The 24,056-nt window shown below is 38.8% G+C and overlaps 1 protein-coding gene across 2 annotated transcripts in view; it reads left to right on the top strand.

Moving 5' to 3' along the window:
• MAML1 (mastermind like transcriptional coactivator 1) overlaps positions 1 to 24,017 on the top strand; it is a 51,263-nt gene extending 27,246 nt beyond the window's left edge. Inside the window, exons 2-5 of one of the 2 annotated variants that reach the window (XM_072400589.1) lie at positions 11,835 to 13,283; positions 15,050 to 15,331; positions 15,905 to 16,019; positions 17,729 to 24,017. In XM_072400589.1, coding sequence (XP_072256690.1) covers positions 11,835 to 13,283; positions 15,050 to 15,331; positions 15,905 to 16,019; positions 17,729 to 18,726 — 2,844 coding nt within the window. In that variant the 3' untranslated portion in view covers positions 18,727 to 24,017. Of the gene's footprint in view, positions 1 to 11,831; positions 13,284 to 15,049; positions 15,332 to 15,904; positions 16,020 to 17,728 lie in introns of both variants that reach the window. The other variant, XM_072400588.1, reaches the window with a different exon arrangement.
• Positions 24,018 to 24,056: the final 39 nt, after the last annotated feature.

The following is a 24,056-nucleotide window of genomic DNA, read 5'->3' as shown; positions in this document are numbered from 1 at the left end:
TATATATATATATATATACCTTGATACTGGTTCAGGAGAAATTGCAGCAACAGCTTTCCTAAAAACATGTATTGGTAAGCCAATCCAGCTTGCTTACTTGTGCGTTCATGTTGCATTTGAATTTCTTGTTCCCTTAAGCTGTCTTTACATTTCCATTGTCCTAAAAAGAAAATCATTTCAGACACAAAGAAAGCCTATGTATACAGGCCACAAAGAATGTTAAAAAATCTTTGGACAGTGCTATAGCATATCCTGAGCTCTGTCACTGGGCAATAGATGACTATTTATGAAGAATACAATTATTAAGTGTACTGTAATGGTCTTATATTTGTCCTTTCACATGTTCTGGGTACAGTCATGTCTTCCAACTCCTATTCACACCACAGTGTCTGGTCATTTTGTATCAGGTTTTTGTAAAGGGAAATATCCCTATTGCAAAACTCGTGCCCCCGGAGTGATGTCAGAGAGCACGGTGATCATATTACTGTCATGATGGTTTATATAGTGTGCTCTGCTGGTATCAGGCACATCTACTACCCAAAACACTACTACAAAGAAATACTTTACATGGTAAATGCTTGGTTCATATCCACCAGTCTGCTGGAATGCTTTATCATCATTTCTCTCATAGGTCGGCAAAGTTATTTCACATTAAGTAGGAACATGTAGAACTTGTTATAATATGAGGATTTGTGCTGTTCAATGATTCTTTAGACAGTTATTAAATGTGCCCTTTTTAATTCAGTGCAAAACGTGTTCACAAAACTTCTGGCCCCACTAGCTGCACATCCTCTTTTGTTTGCTTCGCCACCTCTTTGTTTTGGTGCCTGGAATGTAGGGAGGAAGCCCTGTGCAAACTTTAAATCTCATGACAAGCACAAGGCTCAGGTCTCTATCCCCACCCACATTTGACCCGTCCTATAGGAGGAAGTGAGTCCCCTTTTCAGCCCTGGAAGCCAGACCATGGTCCACTGGAGCACAAAAAAACATGTACAACCTGCAGGTGGGGATTGACAATAATAATAATAATAAAAAAATGTAAATTTGTTGCCTTGCATTTAATAAATGACCTGCGTGTTGTCACTATGACATATTTAAAAACAAAATAAAAGTTATGTAAAGTTTGACCAATTTTCACCAATTTAAAATAAACTTTGTGTCCCTCTAGAAGTCAGACAATTTGGGTATTTATATATTTTTTTACTACATTTATATATTTTATCTACATTTGGGGCCACCATCTTGGCCTGAGGATGATAAATGCTCCCTTACCCCCTTAGCCAAGTCCTCTTATTGCTATCTGGTTTAGTGTTAGTTAGATCCATCCCTTGGTAGCTTATTCCCCATTCCTTAGTGTCAATCATCAGTCAAATCCTGAAGCCTCTCCTGCTTACTGGAAAATCATGTTGCTTTGTGTGTTCCTATTCTCACCCAAGGTTAGGTTGGCTTCTCTTTTTCATACATAGAGGGTAAGTAACTTTATAGAGTGTGATTGTATTGTAAAAAAAAATCATCTTTTAGGCTTTAGATACAACACAAAGAGGGTTTAAATTTTTGTTGTATTTTTTTTTTCCTAAAGAAATGGCTTTATTAATGATAGGTAATCTGAGTTCAGTTTTTAGATATTTTTTGTGCCTTAATTCATGTTTATAGTGCAGGTTCATTGCGGTGCATTCAACTGAAGAATACTCATGTCCATACACCATGTAGTGCCCGCTCGGCTTATTTGATGGCTGAATCTCCTTGATTTGGTTATTGATGCATATAGCTAAATGTTGGCAGGAAGTGGCTTTTTTTATCCTATATACTGCTGTCACACCCATTGGATGTCTGAATATTCCTGGTAAAGTATTGATTGAATAACTGGCTATGTTTTAGCTCCAATTATCAGCAGATTATGCTTTGACAGAGAATAATGATTGAATAGAATTACAAAAGGAATTTAAATATTTCCCCACTTGTCTCCCCAGATTTCTTTGGAACGGTCAGGTGACACAGTGCTCCTCGGTTCCCTCTTCTATAAATACTTGATGGTATTCACATGTATAGAACTCTTGTGTTTTTTGGGATGACATGGAAAATAGAACTGGTCATAAATTAATTCAAACAAGACATTTACAGGTTCAGGCTGCATAAATAATAGCTGGGTGTAGAGTTTGTATCTAACGCCTTCACAAGGAGATTGTTTAGCCAATCCTAATCTGTTGTTTTTTCTATCTGTGTGTGGATAGTTTTACCGCCATGATATAAAAGCGCAAAGGTACCATGAGATATTACCGCCATGATATGGAAGCCATGCTATAGTAGCTGGTAATGCACTGCTGGATGAATACAAGTTAAAACACAATTTGTAGCAAAGCTGGTACCTTTTTTTGGCAGTGATGTCAGTTCTGAGCTGCAAGTTTGTGAATGGAAAATTGGCTTTGTTTAAAAAGCACTTTCCGTGACTTTATGTAGTAACTAGATAAACCCTCAGAGGTAATTTTGGTTACATAGAACCAACATTGGAGATATTGCGTCAGATGTCACACAAGTTCTTTCCTGTTTAATAAGGCAGCTGTGAACCCTTCTTCGAAGTCTTGCACTCTGTTCCCATCTAAATAGAAGTTGGGTTGCTCACAGCTTTGAGCCTACCAAGCATTACATTGCAAATTAATGGAAGGCTGCAGGAATGCATTGTTTGGTGTTTGCGTGGGTGGGGGAGAAACAGATTTCACCAAGCAGAACTATGTTTGAAGAGTGAACACTCCTGCTGGGCTCAGAGCACGCCTACCTCTTCTTGTATAAGGGGTTAACTGGCAGCTTTGTGCTTTCCCTCCCCTCTTCTTTCTGTCTAAAAAGCACATTCTGTTATAAGCAGATATATAAGATATGAGTGTACAGTTTCCTTTGCTCGCACATTACTTCTAATATATACATAGGTAGAAGCTGCAAAATAGCATGTCATGTAAGGGAAGTTATTTTTTTTTTTTATATGTGTAAAAGTTTCATTTTACCATGACTGTGAAGGTTCACATCCAGATCATGATATAGTATTTAGTCACTTTCTCTAATACCTTGACCTGCTCTTTGTAGCTTGTCCAAACCTCTTTTTATCTAATGAGTCAGCATAAATTATAAATAGTCTTACCAATGCGTTGTAATAAATAAAAATACCCTCTCGTATGCAGGCTGGTTTTCTGTTTGGTTGTGCCCTATCTAATGAGGATACACCTAAATAATGTATGCAATTGTATTTTTCTGCCCAAAACATGACAGGACTTCATCAGGGCTTGTAAGGAGAAAAGTTTTCACATTTTTAAGTTTATTGTAACAGCATGAAGAGCATAGCCTATTTAATGTACATCATTGCGTAATATGTTGGCGCTATATAAATCCTGTTTAATAGTGATTACAATACTAACAATAGCTTGAAAGGTGAAGGTAAAGGTATTCTGATCACACTTCTAGTTTGCATACAGTGGAACACATGTACCTCAGTCATACACACACCTATTGGACAACATTGATCAGATCAGTATATCCTGAAACTATAGCAAGTATGAATAGTGTACTAAAGTAATCACTGACACAAAGACTGAACCCTCTAACCTGTCCTCACCTAATTGTATCTGCATTTCTTTTTCACACCAGCATTGTACACAGATCTAATTAGGTAGCTAGTCACACTTTATCAACCTAAGCTCCATGGGACACTGAATGAAGACAAATTTAACATGATGATTGCCAAAGCCCTATGTTGTCTGGTATTTGTATAGTATATTGGTACTTCTATATGTTTGCCTAAACTATGGTTTGTCTGGTATTCCCCTGATGTCTTCCAGTTCTGTCCTAGGCATTTAAGGGGGTTAACAATAGGAAAATATTGATCTAGTGTTTTTTTATGATGTTCTTGAGCTATTCATAGATATTTATATAATCGGTGTTAAACCCATTATTCTGGATGTAAGAGATTGTTGGTGGGTGTCAGCCCCTGTATAGTGATACAACTCTTCAGTAACCACCCAAAAAAAAACTTTGCGGTTACTGGGGGGTACTGGATGGTGCACCAGGCTAAGAGGGGCTGGGGAGAACACCGGGTACAGTGTCTTCATACCAATTTAAAATAGACATCCTCTTTACAAGCTTTGTACATGAATGGCCATCCCATGTGTTTAAAGCATCACATGATATCTTATGAACCATGACATGCGTTATGTATACGCATCAAATAATAGTCACCCAAGACTAACAATCGTGTAAAAATCTGATGTGTATAGTGGTCATCCAATGTTGTGGCAGATTGGTGAACAACCACTGTTCACTCCTATACAGGAGAACATGGCGCGTGCAGCCTTTCATAGAACAGCGGAGCTGTGGGTACATTTTGTTTTATCTATCACAAAAATAATGTACTGCTCTGAGGACCATGGGGTGTATGTACAAGGCAATAGATTTGGTCACAGATTCATCGTATCTGTTGTCATTATGAACTTGGTATTTCTGTGATCCTCTGGAGGCTTCTACCCCGCTATTTTCTGGAACTCCCCTCATCATTAACATCCTTTTTAGGTTTTACTCTTAGCATTCCATTTTCCAACCTGCTTTTAGAAACCAGAAAGAAGCTTCAGTGGTTGCTCACAAATACTTTGACACCCTCACATGGGACAGGAGTAGATTAATGTGCTGCAGACTTGTTCATGTTTAGGAAAATGTTTTCATGCAAGGGAAGTGCCATTTTTTTTAACTTCCTTTTTTTGTTTATCCCTCACCCCAGTGGCCAGAGCTATTGCAGAGCATTGAGGATCAAACTCTTCAAATCTGCTGCTCAAAGAAAAGCTAGCAGTGTTCAGATTACATTTAGGTTTTTTTTTTTTGTTTTTTTTGTTTTTTAAAAACTGTTCAAAAATTGTTGCAAAGTTCCTTTAACAAAGACTGCAAATGTTAACGCTTTCTTGTTTCTGTACATATGTAGTAATCTTTTAGCCAAAATAATCTCAAATCCTAGTGACTTGATTTGATGACCACTGAGCTAATCAAACTCCAGGATCAAGCTGGCAAACTTTGCTGTAGTAGGTTTTTGATTTGTTATTTATTTTATTTTTTATTAAAACTCACTTCCTGTTTGCTCAGAGTTCATCTTTACTGTAAAAAAAAGAAAAGTAAAATACCTGACTGCCCATTTACTTCTGTAGAGCGAGCATTGTACAGTGCTTGTGTACAGCTGGAAAATGTGCCCAGAACTCCTTCCATGCAGGTACCGGAGTGCTGCGCTGTGGCCACACATGTTGACAACCAGATCATATAGATCCAGTTACTGCATCTGGCCAGTGACCACACAATATTTATGAATATTTTACCTTTCTGGCTTTTCTGCTTAATATTTTTAACCTTTTTATGTTTGTGTGTGCTTGCACCAAACTACCATCATCACACAAATAGTGCTCAGTAACTTTATTTACAAAGGGAAGCCTAAATTTATGTATTTTACAGTATTCTGAGCTTCCCCTGGGAGCAGAAGAGAAATCGATGACTTGTGCTTCTGCAAATGTAACATCTTGTAGTAATTACACTCTAAAATGTTATAATCTAGGAAACTGTTCAAGATTCTCCAGCAGCCTGTGCACAGGCAACTGAAATAGTTTACAAGGACAAGCTGTGTGTGTGTGTGTGGGGAGGAGGGGGTGTAGAAATGTAGTCACAGATGTATTCCCTCTTCCTTCCCCATAGTGTGCACATTTCTGCTTTGACCCATTACCACTTGTGAATGCCCAGCTGGTCTGTGGCGGCCAGGCTTGCTCCGGCAGGTGAAGAGTTAACCTCCGTTGCTAAAGCAACAGCTCAGCATTCTTCAGGCTCCACAGACAAAGGAGAGTATTAAAGCTTTAGTGTCATTCATGTTGGAACAAATAGCTTGTAGCTGCAGCCCGCCTGTGTTTTGCTGCCTGTTTCCACTGATACCGAAACAAAACACAGTACATCTTGGTATTTGAATCCAAGTGGATGGGAAAGTGGGCACGAGAATGCATGTGTTCCCAATGCACGCCTTTATACAGCCATGTTGGTAGCTAAGAAGGAAGCCAAGTCCACATACAAGGTGTTTTTTATTCTTCCAGAATTGCTTCAAAGCTGATTGCCATGGCATAAAACTAATGAACTGTTCTGCTAACTAAGTGTATGGCTGGATTAGTCTAAAGTGAACCTGTATTTTACATACTAGACAAGCAAGGGTCCGAACTGTCTTAGTGGAACGTAGTTTAAATGTTAAAATAAAGGCGTGCAAGACTTGGTTGGATTAATGAATAACACATAATAGGGCTAAATTACTTTAGCTTTTTTTTTTTTTTTTTTCAAAAAAATTGTGGTGGCCACATGACAACCTAGATATTTGTGGCCATCACTGCAGAGATCTCAGAATAATATTTTCCCAGAACATTTTTACTGCTTGTCTTTGGATGTGGTGCTAACCATTGCTGATTGGCAGAAGATTTGGTTGCTGCCCTTTTTACTAGGAACCCCCCTCTATCTACAAAGAGACGGAAAATGGCAACAATGCCCCAAGATAGTCTAATCCAAACTTTCTCTGTCTTTTTAACATGGGTCCCTTACTATATCCACAGCTCACAGTATATTAGTGTGGTGATTAGTGGGAAGAATTCCTCTTAAGCTGCGTACACACGGCAAATTTTTCTCGCCCGATAATCGGTATCGGCCAATTATCGGGCGAAAATCTGCCGTGTGTACAGTCGGTCGTCGTCCATCGTCCGACGACCGTCCTGGCGGATCCATGGACGATGGACGACGACCGATCCTAATGAAAGGGAAGGGGAGAGCGCGCAGCAGGGTGTCGCTCTCCCCCTCCCCTCTCCATAGAGCATGAACGGTGCTGTATGTACAGCATCGTTCATGCATCGTGCAGTCTTTTCTCGTTGGAAAGGATCGTGAAAGATCCTTTCCAACGAGAAAAATTGCAGGTGTGTACGCAGCTTTACATTGCAGGCCAGTGGGACGAATGTCACCCTTACAGATAACCTAAAAGATTATTGCTGTCAGCTAGCTACACTGACCTGAGAGGCACAAATTCCTCATTACTTGTGGAATCCAAGGGTTCCATGGAACACTGGATGAGAAACATTGCTCTAGTCAATGTCTAGCAAGAATGGCATGCCATCTTAGCTTTTTTTATTTTGATTGTTACAGGGCAGAAAAGCTGTAAACATAACAAGGACTGGCCCTAAGTTGTCTGGATGTATCATTTCCACCATGTTCTCTTATGTAAAGTAACAGAGGGTGGTGCCTCCAATCATGGTCCTAATTCTTCTAAAAAATGAAAGCTGAAAATGAGTAGCCATTGCCTGTAGTATTCAATATGTCATACAGTCAGAAAGTCTGCATCCTGCTTATTGGTGGTAAAGTAGCTTTTTGTACTGTAAGTACTCCAAACTAAATGGTAACATTGCTCATAGGAGTTTGTGTCCAATATACATCTCATTTTGGGCTGCAACAAAAATTTCATTTGAAACGTCAATAATTCCTTTAAGTGGGTTTTTTTTCACATGGTTTGGTTTCATATATAGTGAGTCCATGAAAACCCCAACAATTTTAACTTCTTTCCTCCTTTGTGGCCTTGTTAAATATATGTTGAATTAAAGTTAGTAAGTTAAACTAAAGGTTGTTTTGCTATGTGTTTCATATATGCAGAAATTATCATTTGATCTAGAAAGTTGTGAGCTGAAAATTTTACTTTTAGCATCTTTTGGATAGGATCAGATGACTTCATAGCTGACACTGCTATAAGTGGGTTAGTGCACAGGACTTTTTACCTCGCTGAATATGACACAAGAGTCGATCTTCCCGATTTATTTGTAGTACTTGTCTCTTCTGATAACAGATTTAGCTGTTTAGTCTTAAGCTGACAAAGCTTGCACACGGCTACCTAACAACTTCTGTCTTAATCGTTTTCTTCCTTGAAAGCCAATCCCATATCTCAGTCACTAGTGAAACAAGTTCTTCTAGTTTGCAGACCAGATTAGGTTTCTTGGGGTTAGCTTTCAGAAGCAGTGACTAGTGCTGCTGCTCATTATGGTGGATGAATAAGCATCGGAGCTCCCATACGCCTACAAGGAGTATAGTTTGTGGTATAGCAGAATGCAGAAATGGTCATTTTAGGTTAAACCCTTTTTTTTTTTTATTGTTTGTAACACAGCTTTTGTGTGAAGATGATTAGCCACTGTTACCTTTATACCAGTGGTTACTGTGAATCTTACTTATGTTCCATGTGTTTTCAAGAAGCAATGAGTGGGTGCTGAATAGGAACAATGTTTACCATACAATCTATTATGGTGATAAATCTTCAAGTGTTTAACTTAATAAAGTTACACAAAAAGGAAATAATCGTGGTCAGGACTAGTATGTTAATCCAATCAAACCTTGAATTGTTTCCCCAGCATTTACACACCCAGATTTTAATTTCCAAAAGAGCCAGTTTACACCAGATACATTTTAGTCATTTTCTGAATGGGCTGCAAAGAAAATGCATCCTGCAGCAATGGGACAGTGCTAAAACACTTGAAAGTACCCATTGTCCATAAACAGTCACCACCACTGAAATAAATAGGGTGTATTGTGGCCATTTTTGTGCATTTTCTCCTGTCTGCCGCTTAGCTTGGTTGGTTTAAAAATGCACCCAAACCCATATGGACAAATATGAAATAGTCTGAGAGCCTTAGATGTAGTGTTAGGGTCACATTGAGCCATTATCGTACAATCTTCATCTATACATACACATTGGTCTGAGGCTGATTGGCATGATCCAACCTTTGAATACACAAATGTTTAATATTCCCTATGTATTTATGAAACTCTGTATATGATGTAGGACCTCCCATGTATAATGTAGCCTGCTTTCCCTATAATTCTACAATTCAGAGTTTATTTAGTGTAGGTTGTAGTGAATTATTTTGTCTTTGTGTACAGACAGGAGTAGGTAAAACTGTTTTGTGTTGCTAAACAAATTTCATTCCATAGTGTAAAGTTTAGCAGCGGTGAGAAGCCTGGCTGACTGGCTTTCCATGGTGTTTGCTCTGTAATTTGAGAACATTGGATGTAACAAAGTAGCTGAATTGTCTTGTGTGAGATACCAGTCTGTACATGCCTGAGGGGAGAATATCCACTGCAAAGACTTTCCCACCCCCTCCCAGGTCTGCATGAGAATCCCTCAGCAAGGAGCCTGCTGTATGCTCATGGCTCAGAGGTGACACCATCATGTGGTGAGTCTGTCCTTAGCATCCCAACACTCTCATACCTCTGCTACAGCCTTTCCTTCAATTCTGATGTGTGGGATGGGGAGGGTAAGTGATTGTAGCATTACAGATTTGTTGTGTAGCTGCTATGGGGCACCTTAGGTACTATCAACATTCAAAGAATGAACACATCATAAACACATGTGACCAGTGTCTTGCAGAAAAGTTACCAGTAAGTATCAATGTCTTCGAATTGTGTCTTTTAGACAACAATGAAAGAAAACAATACATTTTTATACTCTTTGGGGAGTTTTTTCAGGAATTAGAGATGGTCATATTGTCTTTTACATGGAAGACCACCAGAGGGTCTAATAGAACAGCAACAAATAAAAATGTATAGAGAATTCCTAAAATACTGCTAGTTACATTCATGTTTTCCATGCTAATCATACCTGCTTTGTTGGGGGAAAACAAAACTGTTTCACCTAGGTGAAACTCTCAGCTGAAAGAGTCAGAGTGCCCAACCCGCGGCTTAAACTTTAAAGGTGAACTGCTGTGTTCGATGATTTCTGCTGTTTTAAGAGGCCATGATCACTAAGATGGAAACTGAGGAAAAGTCTTTTTAGGACCACAGAGAGCAAGAACACCTATGTAAGCAGAGTGGGCAAGACCAGAACCCCTGTCCATTTTTACTTATTCTGAAGACACTGGTGACCAGGGCAGGAAGTATGTGGCCATGCAGACAGCAATATTATACTGGTAGTGGTTGTAACTATTTCAGCATTCTACACACATAGGTTTGTTTGATGGTGTAGGTGACATGAAGAGGAACCCTGATTACTTATGGGTTACCACACCGGGTATATTGTTCTTGGCCTCAGGACAGATATAGCATTTTATGTTATCTTGTTTATGTGTTTATGTACATCTGAACAGTGTGCGCTGTTTCATATTATGGTTTACTATACACCAGAGTGCATTTTTCTGATTAAGTGAAAAGCCTGATCATGTAGGTTTGTTTATCCTCCTTCAAATACATCTCAGTTGATTTAAAGAGGTGCTTTAACTAAAAGAAATGCAGGCAGTGTGAGAAAAAAAAAACAACCTAAATATGACCTGCAAAAACTAGCTGAAAATGTGCAAACTGTTGCAGGATTTGTATGGTCATTAATCATTAGTTCTGTCACTTTCCTTGTAAAGTCAGGCCCTGATGATGCTGCAGTTTATACAACCAATAGGCAATTGTTGTGCGGCTACTGGACCCATACCCAGGCTGGTTATTTTATGCCCTACCCTGTCTAATTGTTCCATGGATCACATCAGTAACCATCTCATGTTTTACACAGAAAAGCATTATTGGTGGTGTATGCATTATAACCGATTGTATTCAGCCATCTAGAATTGGGCTTTCTGTACTCTCTGGGCATTTTCCCCGGGTTCGGTCAGACAGAACCATCCAGTTTGGCTATTCGCAGAATTGCTATACCAGAATGTGTGTGGTCATTTGGATTCTTCCTGCATGTTTGTGATCTGAATGATTGTGATTGGATGTGACAGTAATAACATCACATGCCGATCTGCAAGCTTCTTTCTGTGTGCACTGATGGGACACATGCAGAGAGTTTTTCTAGTGTGGCCTCAGCTCTCATGTAGAGAATGAACAAAATAATCAATCCAAGGTAAACTATGGAAAGGAGGAAAACCAAGCAATGATCGCTTCATAAACAGAGGCTTATTAAAGTTATGTACATTGCCCAAACCTTGGTCTTAGTTTATAATCTTCAGATGTATATAAAAGTTGGGGAGGGAATAGTTAGTTTGCAGCATACATCAGATAAAAAAAAGTTATCTTTTTTTTTTTTTTTTTTTTTTATCATTGAGAAAACTTCATTTTAAGTTGATATTGTACTGTATGGTCCTAGGGTAAAATAACTCTTTACTACATCTTTGCTGCTGATTCTTTCTGTTAAAAAATGAAGTTTTGATTTACTTTATTTGTGCATCATTATAAAAAAAATATTCTATTCACTTATGAATAAATATATTTGTAAAATGTACAGACACGGTTATCAAGGGAAAGTTAGTTGGTTTAATAAGTACATAAAAACTGGAATGCTCAGGCAGGGACTGCACATTTATCTGAAAAGGTCACAGTAACCACAGTGGAATTTATTTGGCTGACACTTTGAGTGGAGCTTCTGTTCACTATAGCTGTGGACTGGGGCGCTCATAAAATCTTATACCGCCGCCTGGTGGTCATTTACAAGAGTTGTGCCGCTTGTGTTTGTTTCCCCACTTCACCTATTCACTGTTTTATATTTGTAGCCAAATGGGGCAGATGACACTTCTGTTTTCTCTTTGCAAGTGAAAGGCTAAGTAGAATATACAAAAAAGCAGCAGAATGCAAATATGAGAAGTTTCTGATGGAAGTAATTTTAGGTATTTAGACGTACAGATTTAATATTTAAGATGTGTAGATTTTCTTTGAACTATGAATATTTTTTGTGGAATGTGAACTTTGAATGAAACCTAGTATCTAAGTAACATTGTTCTACTATTTAGGAAAACTTGGCTTATGCATAATTTCTCTGCATTTTCTCTTTCTTTCAGCAGCTCCACGAAACGGTTAAAAGGAAGCTGGACAGTGCAGCTTCACCTCAAAATGGAGATGGCCAACAAAATGGCTATGGAGACATTTTTTCTATGTCCAAAAAGATTCGCCGTGATGATGGACTAACAGGAGGAATTGGGTCATCTAATGGGATGCCTCCAGTTTCCCCCTTGCATCAACTGGACAACAAACCGCCAAGTGGAGATTCTTTGCAGTTAAATGGGAGCCATTCGATTGGACTTGATGGTGTGAAAAAGTGTCTTCCAGATGCAGGCTTACAACTGAACGCTAATGGGGATAACGATGAGTTCTCACTTTGCTTAAGCAAAGAAATGAAGCAGGAACCTGTGGATGACTTGCCTTGCATGTTATCGGCGGTGGGTGGTTCTATGTCTCAAAACAATTTGATGCCTGATCTGAACCTGAATGAGCAGGAGTGGAAAGAACTCATTGAGGAACTTAATAAATCAGTTCCAGATGAAGACATGAAGGATCTATTCAGTGATGACTTTGAGGATAAAAAGGACAATGATGCTTCAAGCTCTGCAACACAGACACCTTTGACCCAAGATATTCATATAAAGACAGAATTTTCTCCTGCTGCATTTGAGCAGGAATCTCTTGGGTCTCCACAGGTAAGGTCTACATCATGTGGACCTTTTGTTGGAGCTCCATCAGTGCCTACTAGCAGCTCCTCTCCAGTAGTAGGTAGCTCCCAGCCTGTGTTCCAGCCATCCTCCCAGACTGTGACAGACAATTCCAACCAGACAGCATTGCAGCCTTCAAATCCACCTCAAAATGTGCCCAGACCATTAACCAATGTATTAATGTCTGGACAGAGTACTGGAACTACCAAAGAGATGTCTTCAGCTCACCAACTTCAACAGATTGCAGCAAAGCAAAAACGGGACCAGTTGCTGCAAAACCAACAGCAGACTCAGCAAGTCCACCAGACAAATCAGATGACAAACTGGTCACAGTCTCGAAGTTCACAAAGTCCCCTGGCGGTTCCTTATAGCATGGAGAAATCTACCAGCCCTTCTGTTTACCAGCAAGAGTTTAATAACCAGAAACTGATGATGCCTAATATGAACAAGAGTTCCCCTCGTGGTGCAAGCAGCTATATTCAGCCTAATCATGTTAACATGATTGGTCATAAACCTCCAAACAATTTAAACCCAAACCAACCTGCAGGTCCCAATTCTATGCTGGACTATGGCAACACATTACCTCTGTCACACTTTGAGGTGGATTGTGGCCCTGGGGTGGTAGCTCAGAATCAGAACAAGAATGTAATGATTTCCTATCTTCAACGAAGGCAGCAGCAACAACAACAGCAGCAGCAGCAACAGCAGCAGCAGATGCCTCCGATGACGGAAGAGCAGAGTCAGATATTCTTGATGAAACAAAAGGCTGGAATTCCTTACAGGCCTCTGGTCCCACATGGACAGGTAAGGTGGATAACATATAGTGTATTTCCTGTACCTCTCTTTATACTGCAAATGTTAGTGAATAAAAATGTTCCAGCCCATTTTAGCTGGGGGCACCACCCAGCACTTTTCAGTAACCACTGGCTGTTTTTGGGTGGTTACTGAAGAGTTGGTCACAATACGGGGGCAATCCTTGACTTTGAGGTTACAATAAGCAAATCTTATGTGACTTTATAGCAGGCATGGCCAAACCACTCCCCACGGGCCATATATGGTCCATCAAATAGTGGTACAAAATTGTCCAACAACACTGTTCCCAGTAAACCGAATGTAATTTGAATGTAAGTTTTGTTTTACTTTTAGGTAATGGCTTTTACTGGCCTGGCTAGTCTGTGAAATTTTAAAACTCATTTTCCCTAAGCCAAAAAGTTTGCCTACTGTTTGCTTTACCAACCAGTGAGTAAATTCAGCACTGATTAGCCCTAGTAGTATCACTGAGGTTATGACCTTCTACTAGCAGAGTTCTGCACCAATAACTGGTACAAGTCTATATGCATGTGTCATAGAGGACCATCTTCAAGCACTGTGTGCTAAGCTGATTTTCTGAAGACAGAGGTGTGTAGTCCCTAACCAGTTAAATTATCATCAGTCTTCAACAAAGGCTTTGCTTAGATAAACTTGGTTGAGCTATTACAAGTTTCCATTAGAATGTTGCTGACCCATGATTGTGTAAAAAGGCCCATGGTGGGCATGATCTAATGATGTCAATATTGTTATTACTTTCATCTCTTTATGGTGCCTCCTTGTCTAGTAGCACTCTCAGACATTCCATGTTGGTGCCAGGCATTTTCCACCAACATTTTGTGCTTGTGACAAGGAAATCACTAAACTTTGCTTGAAATCTAAGCCTAAGTAATATGTGAAATCACCTGTGTCTCAACTTTACCAGCATCCTTCAAGTGTGATAAGTTTTACATACTGGCGTGTATCTTTTGTTTTTTTGCCAGATGATGCTAGCATATTCAGCTTCAGAAGCTTATTAGGTGTGGTTCTTGATATGCTACATTTGGTTAAAAAATGGGTCTTGTTAAATGTGTTCACACAACCAACACCACGGAATCACACATTTTTTACTAGACCCCAAAATCTTTGTACTTCAGTGCCTAATATTTTCTCTTCCTTGTTTTGAAGGAGTACCTGTTTTGTTGATAAAATGAAGTCTCTTCATCTCCAAGCCATGTGGTTCTCCAAGCCATGTGGTTGTCAGTCAGATGCCACTGCTAGAGGGATCCTAAAGTTGACTTTAACTTCTATACTACATAACAAAAGTTGGGACCCCTGTATCTCTTGGGAGTCTTCAGCCTCTATGGCCAGGCAGAGAGGAGTAACCTCTCGCATGCTAGGAGTTGCTTTTTCCCCAGCAAAGAATCCTGTCCAAACGATATACTGAGCGGTGCTCCATTGTATACTAAAGAAAAGAAAGAGAACAGATAGGAAAGATTTGTCAGGCGCGTGACACATACAATTTCTTGTCTCGTAAAAAAAAAAAAAAAATTAAATTGTTGCTCAGCATTGTGTAAAATAAAATTTTTTTTTTTACTAATTTACTAGTGTTTAGGGAAGCATAGAGGAAATTTATATTAAACTACTTCCTATATTTAAGAGTAGCCACTGGAGAACAAAAATATAATTGCATTGCATCCAGACTAAATGTAATTTGAAACTTTGGCATAGTTACTTTCATCATTGCAGTATTAAACTTTTCATGTTCCGTGAATGTTTTACAGGATCAGAACCCTCAGACGAATGTGGCCCGTGTTCCTGTGTCTGTGGGAGGATCAGTGGTTGTATCGCAACCCCAAACAGTGTCTATGGCTGGTAATCATGCAAATGCAGCTTATCTGAACAGCCAGCAGCAAGCTGTTTTAAAGCAGCAGCAACAGCAAATGCTTCTCGAACAGCAGAAACAGAGAGAGCAAAAGCAGCAGCAGTTACATCTGGAACAACAGAGACAATATCTGATTGGACAGCAGCGTCAACACCAACAACAGCAGCTCCTGGCAGAACAGGTATTTGTGTGTTTTATATTATTAAGAATTCAACACAGTAAAAGCCAATAATTTATATCCCTGTAAAAAAGAGCAGTCACGTGGCTAAAACAAACTGTTTTCTCATGGTCTATGCAAGCATTACAGCCATTCTAACAGTCCTTCTGGGGTGAATAAATATAGAATTAAAAGGAAGGCTAGAGACCTTTCCTGACAAAATGACTTGAGTTTTCCTGCCTATATAATCAAATACTTATGACGTGTTATTTGACCTTCAAAGGAGAGGAGTACACTTCAGACTGGCTAGTCTTTTATTCAGTAGAGATCATGTGACTGAAGACTGCTTTGAGTTAATACTTGGTTAAAGGTCACTTAAATTCCAGCTGTGATTTTGATCGAATTATAAAATATTGTGAAGCAATAGAGACTCCCATCTGTATGTCGAAATTTGTGTCTTTGCTACTTTTTTTTTTTTCTCAATCTGGTCACCTCCAGCTTTAGTTACAGTGAGTTGAGGAAGTGTGTTATGTTTTCCTAAACAGAGATTGGTTATCAGTTACAAAATTTTAACTTGATGTTTTACTATATTAACAGGAAAAGCAGCGACACCAACAAGAGCAGCTCCAGCGGCACCTCACCAGGCCTCCTCCTCAGTACCAGGACCAGCCACAGAATTCTTATCCACAGCAGCAAGTTGGCCCATTTCCAGGTGGGCTCCCAAACCTAAATTATTTTAAATTTACATTTTTAATAAAATAAATAAGTAAAACTGGAGATTTAAATGGCTGAAGTTGAGTAGGAGCTTAGTGTCATGAGAAAGGCATTGGTCACATTTAACTGATCTGGATTTGTGTTCCCTTACCTGTTTGATGAGTAAGACAGATGAATGCTAGAATGTATTCAGAATTGCCCCCCCCCCCCCCCCCCCCAAAAAAAAAAAAAAAAAAAAAAAAACTGAACAGAAACCCTAAAGCCAACCAGTAAAGTTGAAGCTTTCTATGGCTGTGGCCCTCTCATTTGGGTATAAAATGTACAGAGAAAATATCTTTCTGTAAATTGACAACCACACCCCATGAATTGATGCAGAGATTAGAAGACACATCTTTTTGATTCCTGGGTGTTATCAGGGACTCGTGTAAAGAATGGCTCACTGTCACCAAGGAGGTTTGTAGCCAAATATTGAGCCAAGACCTCTACATTTTAATTTGGTGAGAAAGTCACTGACCTGGCCAAAGTGGGTCAGTTAAAAAATATTACCAGGTATAGTATGTAAACAGTGCAAAACATGACCTTCTTGTGTGTTTGGGATATTACGGACAAGACAATGTTTAGTCATAAAAATTCGTATGTTCCCATATGTTCAACTATAATCCTTTGTTTTCATGAGTAAAATTTCTGCCCTTGTCAGTTGTGCCATTGCAGAAATTATACTTGCTTTGCCATATGACTACTAAGTAACAATAATTAGCAATACAACTATAACTGACATTCCAAATGCCTATACCTAAAAATTTAGCTAGACCTCCTTAAGAGTAATTCCAATTACCTTTTTGACTGTTATCTGTTGACCATACACTAACATAATATTCTCCTTGTTCATTACTAGAGAGATAATGGTGTCATATTGTTGATGATACCAGTGTATCACAGTAATAATATGGTGTGAATACTTCTAGTGGAACAATGAACACTATTCTTCTGTGTGCAGTTTCTCAACTTGTCTTCTCTTTGCATAATTGGCATAATCCTTTCATCAAGGTTTGCACCTACCTGTCTTAGATTTGAATTTTCCCCCCTATGAAAAATACTTCAGTAACCTCTGTGTTTATGTAGTTTTTTTTCCAGCCTTCATGTGACATTTAAAGAGGTTACAGATTTATTACCGTCTAAAGTACAAGTGACTGACACCGCATGTATGGGTTTCGCACAGCATCATCTATTATACAATATGTACAGAGAGACTTTTAGGATAAAATGCGGACCTGCTTAATGTTCATTCCTATAGGGTTTGTAAAATGTATTGCAGTTATTTACAGATAACTGTAATTGTAGTCTTCCCAATCTGGTTACACTGCTGTAAGGTCAGTAGTGTTTTGGGAGCAGACTGAGCTGTACTGTGTAACAGTCTCCATCCATAGCATTTCTGGAGCAGCCTGAGGTCTCTGGTGGTAAGAACAACAGAAGAAAGTCTCTGTAAGCAGTGTGGAAAGCTTAGGTGAAGGTCTTTTCCAGTAACGTACGATGAGCTGTATTCCTGATCAACCTTGACAACAATTTAACCAACTTGTTCGTTTTACCAGGAACAGTTTATTTTGTACATGAGGGACATTATTCCACTTAGGATTAGAGCAACCTTTAGTTTTGTACCAATTTATTGCTGTAAGTGAGGAAACTAATCTATTTTTCTTGTATTCTCAGGATCGTCTTCAGTCATGCCAGGCGTAAACAATATGAACCATCCAAATTCTGGAAGTCCACGTATGTTTTCACAGTCTCAGCCTTTGCTTCAGATGGGAGGTGGACACACATCTGTTCCAACTCTGGCCTCTGTTTCAACATCTCAGGAGCGTGCGGTCTCCCAGTACCCCAACATTCAGACAGTGCAGCGTGGAGGAATGTACAACATGGGATCAGGTCTCCCACAGATGGTCTCAAATCATACAGCACAGGGCAACATGCCCAATGGTCAGCCTCCTATGCAGAGGCAGCCTAGTTTAGGTCAATCAAATCCTCTCCCCTCTGGTTATGGACCAAATCCAATGGCAAATCCAGCTTTGGCAGCACAACACAATAAAGGAGGGATGAACCCTGCATTGGCCAAGGCCCAGATGCCAAGAATGCCTTCTTCCATGCCATCACAAAACCCAGGATGGCAGCATCAAGGCATGCAAAACATAAACACTCAGGCCCAAGGAAATAATGGCTTGGGTCCCTTCAATTCTGCCAGTGCCGGCTTTCATCTCCAGCAAAATCATCACAAAATATCTAACCAACAGTTTGCCCAAGGCATGCCACAAGTCGGTCTAGGAGCTGGTCGACCTATGACCTCATTAAACAGTTCCGTCCCTGGCCAAATGATGCCTAACATAGCTTCACAACAAAGGACAAATCCTGCCAGTCAACAGCCAGCGCCCAATCAGCAGGTTTTACCAGTAATGAACCAGGCGGTGCCAGATCTGACGGCATTTGGCCAAAACCCAGCTCAGCAAATGGCTAACAGGGCTGGACTTCACTGTAATCAAAATTACCAGGTGAGGTCCACTGGTCAGGACTTGCCGTTTGGGTACGGGGGACAGTCTGGCAACAGCGGCTTACAAAATTTGTCAGGGGAAACTGACCTGCTGGACTCGTTACTCAAAAATAGGACTTCGGAAGAGTGGATGAATGACTTGGACGAGCTATTGGGAAACCATTGATACCAAGCCTTTTGTTTTTTGTTTTTTTATATATAATACAGTGGTTTTTAAGAGCCTTTTAGTACATTTTTTAATAAAAAAAATGGAAAAACTAAAATGTAAATTACATTTGGACCAAAAACCTGTGCCATTGAGATGTTATTGTCACTGAGGCTGGAACATTGTATGTCCTGCTGCTTTGCCCCCTCCCCCCCACCCTTTGTAGACCGCTAATAGTGCCTGGAGCATAATTCGGTCTATGCTCACCACTGCCTGCCTCTGTCAGATGATGGCAGGGCCCCTCAGATCTCTGCAAATGCCTTATTTTATCAGCACTGTGTGAGAAATGATGAGTCCTCAAGCACCAATTTGTTACCATTTCTGTCTTCATTTGTAAACCATGAACATACCATAGTGTGTTTTCCCATGATACGTGCCTGTTTGGTGGATCATGTATCTCCTGTTATGCACATTTCATTAGCTGAAGTTTTTGACCATAATATGTCATCATTTTTCTTCTTTAATTAGCTATCAATCACTTTAGTTTGATTATTGAAGGAAGAAATCTGCAATTCAAAATAATTACCTTAAATGGGTTTCCATAAAAACTGGAAATTATCCTTTATAGATACCTCCAATTGTTACACAGAGGTCCTTCTACAGTTTCTTGGTTGTACCTAAATTTTAAGCTACAGTTGTCAGATTTTTCCTGTAGCACCATTTGCTGTAATATTCTGGTTTGGAGCAATAGCCATACCTTCAGCGGTTCTATTCCATTGAAGTTATCATGGACTTTGGTCCTTCAGGCAATATGAACTGTGGAGTGAAGACCTCTCTTACATGAGTAATTCAGAGCGAACACAGGTTAATATTCTTTGATTACCTCCATAAGTTAGTTTTTTTTTTTTTGTTTTTTTTTATACCCCCCCACTTTAACTCCAAACCACCATTGTTACAAGTGTTGTAAGCAGATGCCATGCAGTGTGTTTCCACAGATTAAGCATAACAGATTATGCTTTCCAGGTCACATGATCGAAATTCTTCTTTTATAAGTAGTCAATTGAAGTTGCCTAGAAATAAGGAAGATGTGACCTGTTGCTAATCCTTAGGGGCTAAAGTTGGGTTGCTCTGTTAGAACAGATCTTTGCTTATGACAAGAATATGCAGGGGATATTGCAAAATTGGGCACAAGCAGCATTTTTATCTCCAATGCCCCTGCAAATTCTTGTCAATAGGGATTGCCTGTATAATTTTCCAGTTTTGGTATAAAAGTTGAACTGAAGGCAAACACAAAAATAGAGGCAAAAAACAGTCTGTCAACCTTCCCCCATGGGTGCAGCCATCAGTCATTCAAAAAAAAAAAATCACGCTAGCCTCTTCACTGTTCTCAATAAAGCTGAACTGTTGCTGTACAGGAGGCAAATACTAGATATCAATACTAGTAAAATGCATATAAAATACATCTAATTTTTTTAAATTAATATACAATTGCCTTAAATGGTGTTTTTGTGTACCTGCCTTTGGGTTTGGCTTCATTGAATATGTTTAATGTGGAAATGTGCACTGAGCTGTGCATGCACAATGTATGTTCTTCAGAGTTTGTCCCTTCTGCAATAAAGAGCCCACCTGCCCACAGATTTTGATTTTTAGTCATAGTTCCACTATGACAAATAGAACAATTAAATTACTCATTGCCAGGGGTAAGCATGATGAACAATATATTTTGTTTCTGATCTTTTTTTTTCCTGATTGTTAGCCCAACCTATGTATTTGTGACTATGTACTAATGATAGAGAACTATGCAAAGACTGAGGATTGTGTTTGTTTCTCACTTGTAAAATAAATAATCAAAGTGTTGGTGATTGCCATCAGCCATCTATCACATCATTTATGACTTTCCAGAACACAGGTGCTGGCCCACCACTTATTAGCCATTCATTTACTATAATGTCTGAATTTCTTTTTGTGTTGTCTATAAAAAAAAAAAAGTTAAATCCACATTTTCAACTACTTGCGGTGTTTCTGAAAATGGTTGTTTGACCTATTATAGTTCCATGATGTGTTGATAGAAATATTAATATTCAGCCACGAATATTAAAGGACATTTGGACATGCAGGCATGATTCAGCTGTCACATTTGTGTAACATAAGTATAAGTCTTTCTTCAGTTACCTGGGAGTTTCTTTTTTTTTTCTTTACCTATGGAGATTAGAGGTAGTGTGCACCAGACACCCTGCTTAATATTTAGTCAAATTACAGCGACTGGCAGAAAATTCACAACTGATCTGGTTCCCATAGTCATGAAAATTGTCACTTTATTCTGCCAAACACAGGTTATTATCTCCTTACCTTTACAAAAAAAGCTAGAGAGCTAGTCGGATGCTTCCCTATTATTTGTATAGAATTTCTCTTTACTTAATTTACTTTACTTAAACCCTAGCAACCTAGGTGACCACCATTTGTGCCTTTGTAGAAAAAGATCAGTGCCACATCAATTTCAACTTCACCTTATACCAAGTGGTGTATTTTGTAATTGTCAATATATATGTGTAGGTGGTTCACAGATGGAAATGACCAGAGAAGCCTAGGATCAATAGTTAGGCAAAATATGGGTTTTGGCCAAAGAAAAGTACATTCTGCTTCCTATATTTCTTTGAGGCATAGCCATGCATCTAAATACTGTGACTGTGATACAGACCATTCCCCATTTTTACAGCGTATGCCTTTACAGCCGCTTACCTTTATTATAACCATTATATTTTTCATATAGTCAATTTATATATTCATAGTGTGACTATATCTCCCCTAGTTTTCCCTTTCCCCATACCTCGAATTATGACATCTGCCCCATGCATTCAGTGAAAAACAAATAAAATGGCTGCATCGGGTAGGTGGAGCTGGGGGCTCCGCTCCTCAGATTTTACCACCCCCTGTGCTTTACAAGAAGCTGGTGAATTATTTGCTTAACCTTTGCATTCTTCAAAGCATCTTTTGTATAATTTCTTACCTGTGGGGCTCCTAAAGAAAGAGAAATCAGTATACTCCATCATGTTTTCAGCAGATGAGATTGAAATGAAGACTCTGATAATAATGCTTATGTTACGGACACAGTTTAGATCTTGAGCAGTGCATAGTTAGTTAATGGATACAAATAAGTCATGTTGTCCGTGAATAGGTCCTATTTTAGTAGCTTTAGTTTTTGTTATCTTAACAAACAAAACTTATTCAGATAAAGAAAATAGTACTTTAAAAACTACATTTTTTTGGCTTTTACATCTTTTGAATTTGTCTTGAGTTATTTAATATTTTCAGTCCTGGTTTGTGTTATTTATGCCTTGATCTAGACAGCAATTTGTGTTACAGTTGTAGTACTGCACTTTCAGTATGAATCGCCTAAACAATTAGGGTGCTTTTAGAAAGATTGATGATTTAGAAAAAAGTTGGCATTCCACTCTAAAGGAAAAAAACAGTAATTCTCAAATTAAACCCCTATTGATACTCATAGCAAATTTAAAATCAAATATCTTGCTCATACCAATTTCCTATTTTAGGTCAAGCTGATAAAATAATTTGCTGCTGAGATCTTTTCTTATATATATTGTCCTGCACTGAAAAATCTTGGTCACTAGGAAGGGTGGAGCGGCCTGGAAACTACACTAATACATTCTAGCAGACAAATTATTTGCTATGTGAATTTTTTAGTTCTTTTTGTCTTTTAGAGGATTCCTAAAACTGCTGTTTGGCCTGGGGGGAATCAGCTTTGAGAAGATTATATTGCAGCCAATAGGTCAAGGTTAATTAACTTTTTTTTTGGAACTTACGTGGATGAAATGACCACCATTGCTTCTGGGTAAATGTACCTATTGATATCAAATGATTAGGTTTTAATCTTGATGAAATCAGCAGGGAAGGACTGGCAGGGTGTGTTTAGTTCCACAGACCCACAGTTCCTTTCAGTTGTAGGGTGATATTGGGGTGGTTGTATTTTTTTCTGGTGGAAAGCTAGTGTTTTACTGCATTGTTAGATGCCCTCCAAAGAGTGATGCCAATGTGTTCCTATGTACTGTTTAATCCAGAGACAAAAACCACCAGAGAGAAAACACTGGTCATTATAGCAATAATATTGCTGTAGGTTTCTTGGCCAAACTTCCTTGGAAGGCAACTGCAGCAAGGAAAAAGCTTCTGATTTACATGTTTGCTCTGGGTTAGTGATCAACAATATTGCAACTAACCTTATAGTTAGACATTTTATATGGGTCAGCAGCAACTGCCTCCTTCTCTCAACACAGTTTCTATTCAGCTGTCTGCAAAAAGGACCAGAAGTTGTCCCATGGGGAAAACAACCTGGTGACTTAATTGGCTCCCTTCCCTGATTTTATACTTTATAAACTGATTGCAGCAAGTCACAAAGGTATAAAGAAAAGTACCAAAATTTTTGTCATAGTAATTATTAGTTCCTTTGGCAGCCAGAAGCCCTAAAAATCTACATGAGTGTAGAAGCCTTCCAATAACTGGGAGCTCAGTTACAAGTGTTTCCAATGTGCTATACTACATAAGTGATTCCTAATCACCAATATCGTGTGATGACCACAGAAATTGTAATCGCTTGTGTTGTGTTATTACATATGAATTTTCAAGTATTTTTGTGAATACTTTGTCTTGTGCACTTGACTTGGGGAGATCATGAGTTTGCCTGGCACTTGCTCCATTAATTTCAATACCATATCATACTTTGTTCATTTGATTATTAAGAAATACAAAAAAAAATACAAAAAAAAAATGTTAGCAATAAGAATCTTTTTAGGGCGGGTTTAACAGAAAGCAGGCAGAAGTAGGGAATAGTTAGTCTCTATGTAAGTGCACTAAACCCTTTTTCCTTGCCAGTGCAGCCGTCACGTGTCATATAACCCACCCACTGGACAGTGTGGCTCATCTGCCTCCTAGTGGCTAACTAGCTGAGGATTCTGTGTTTCGCCTACAACTACACTTCCTCTGTAAATAAACGTTTACAGTTTTATATAAGAATATTGACTTAGATTCTGACTGTATATTTTTTACTTTTTTAATAGATTTTAAAAGAAACTGTAATTCTATATATATTTTTCCCTGTGTGTAGAGGGGATTTATGTAACTTTTCTCCTCCCCTCAATTGTAAATTGAGATGATTTTCTGGACATTGGCCTATTTTTTGTAATGTCTTTGGAAATGTGTTAAAACAATTCTTTATTCTTGTACCACAGATATCATGGCTTACTGAAGAGAAAATCCACTTATGTTCTGCCATAAAAAAAATAAAGTATTTTGCTAGAGTACTACAATGGTGTTTTGTGCGTGTTAATGGGGAAGTATTA

Source organism: Pyxicephalus adspersus, chromosome 2 (genome assembly GCF_032062135.1).
Source record: "Pyxicephalus adspersus chromosome 2, UCB_Pads_2.0, whole genome shotgun sequence".
In the NCBI taxonomy this organism is placed as follows: Eukaryota; Metazoa; Chordata; class Amphibia; order Anura; family Pyxicephalidae; genus Pyxicephalus; species Pyxicephalus adspersus.
Note: the sequence above shows the minus strand (reverse complement) of the source record. Positions and strands in the feature narration are given on the sequence as shown.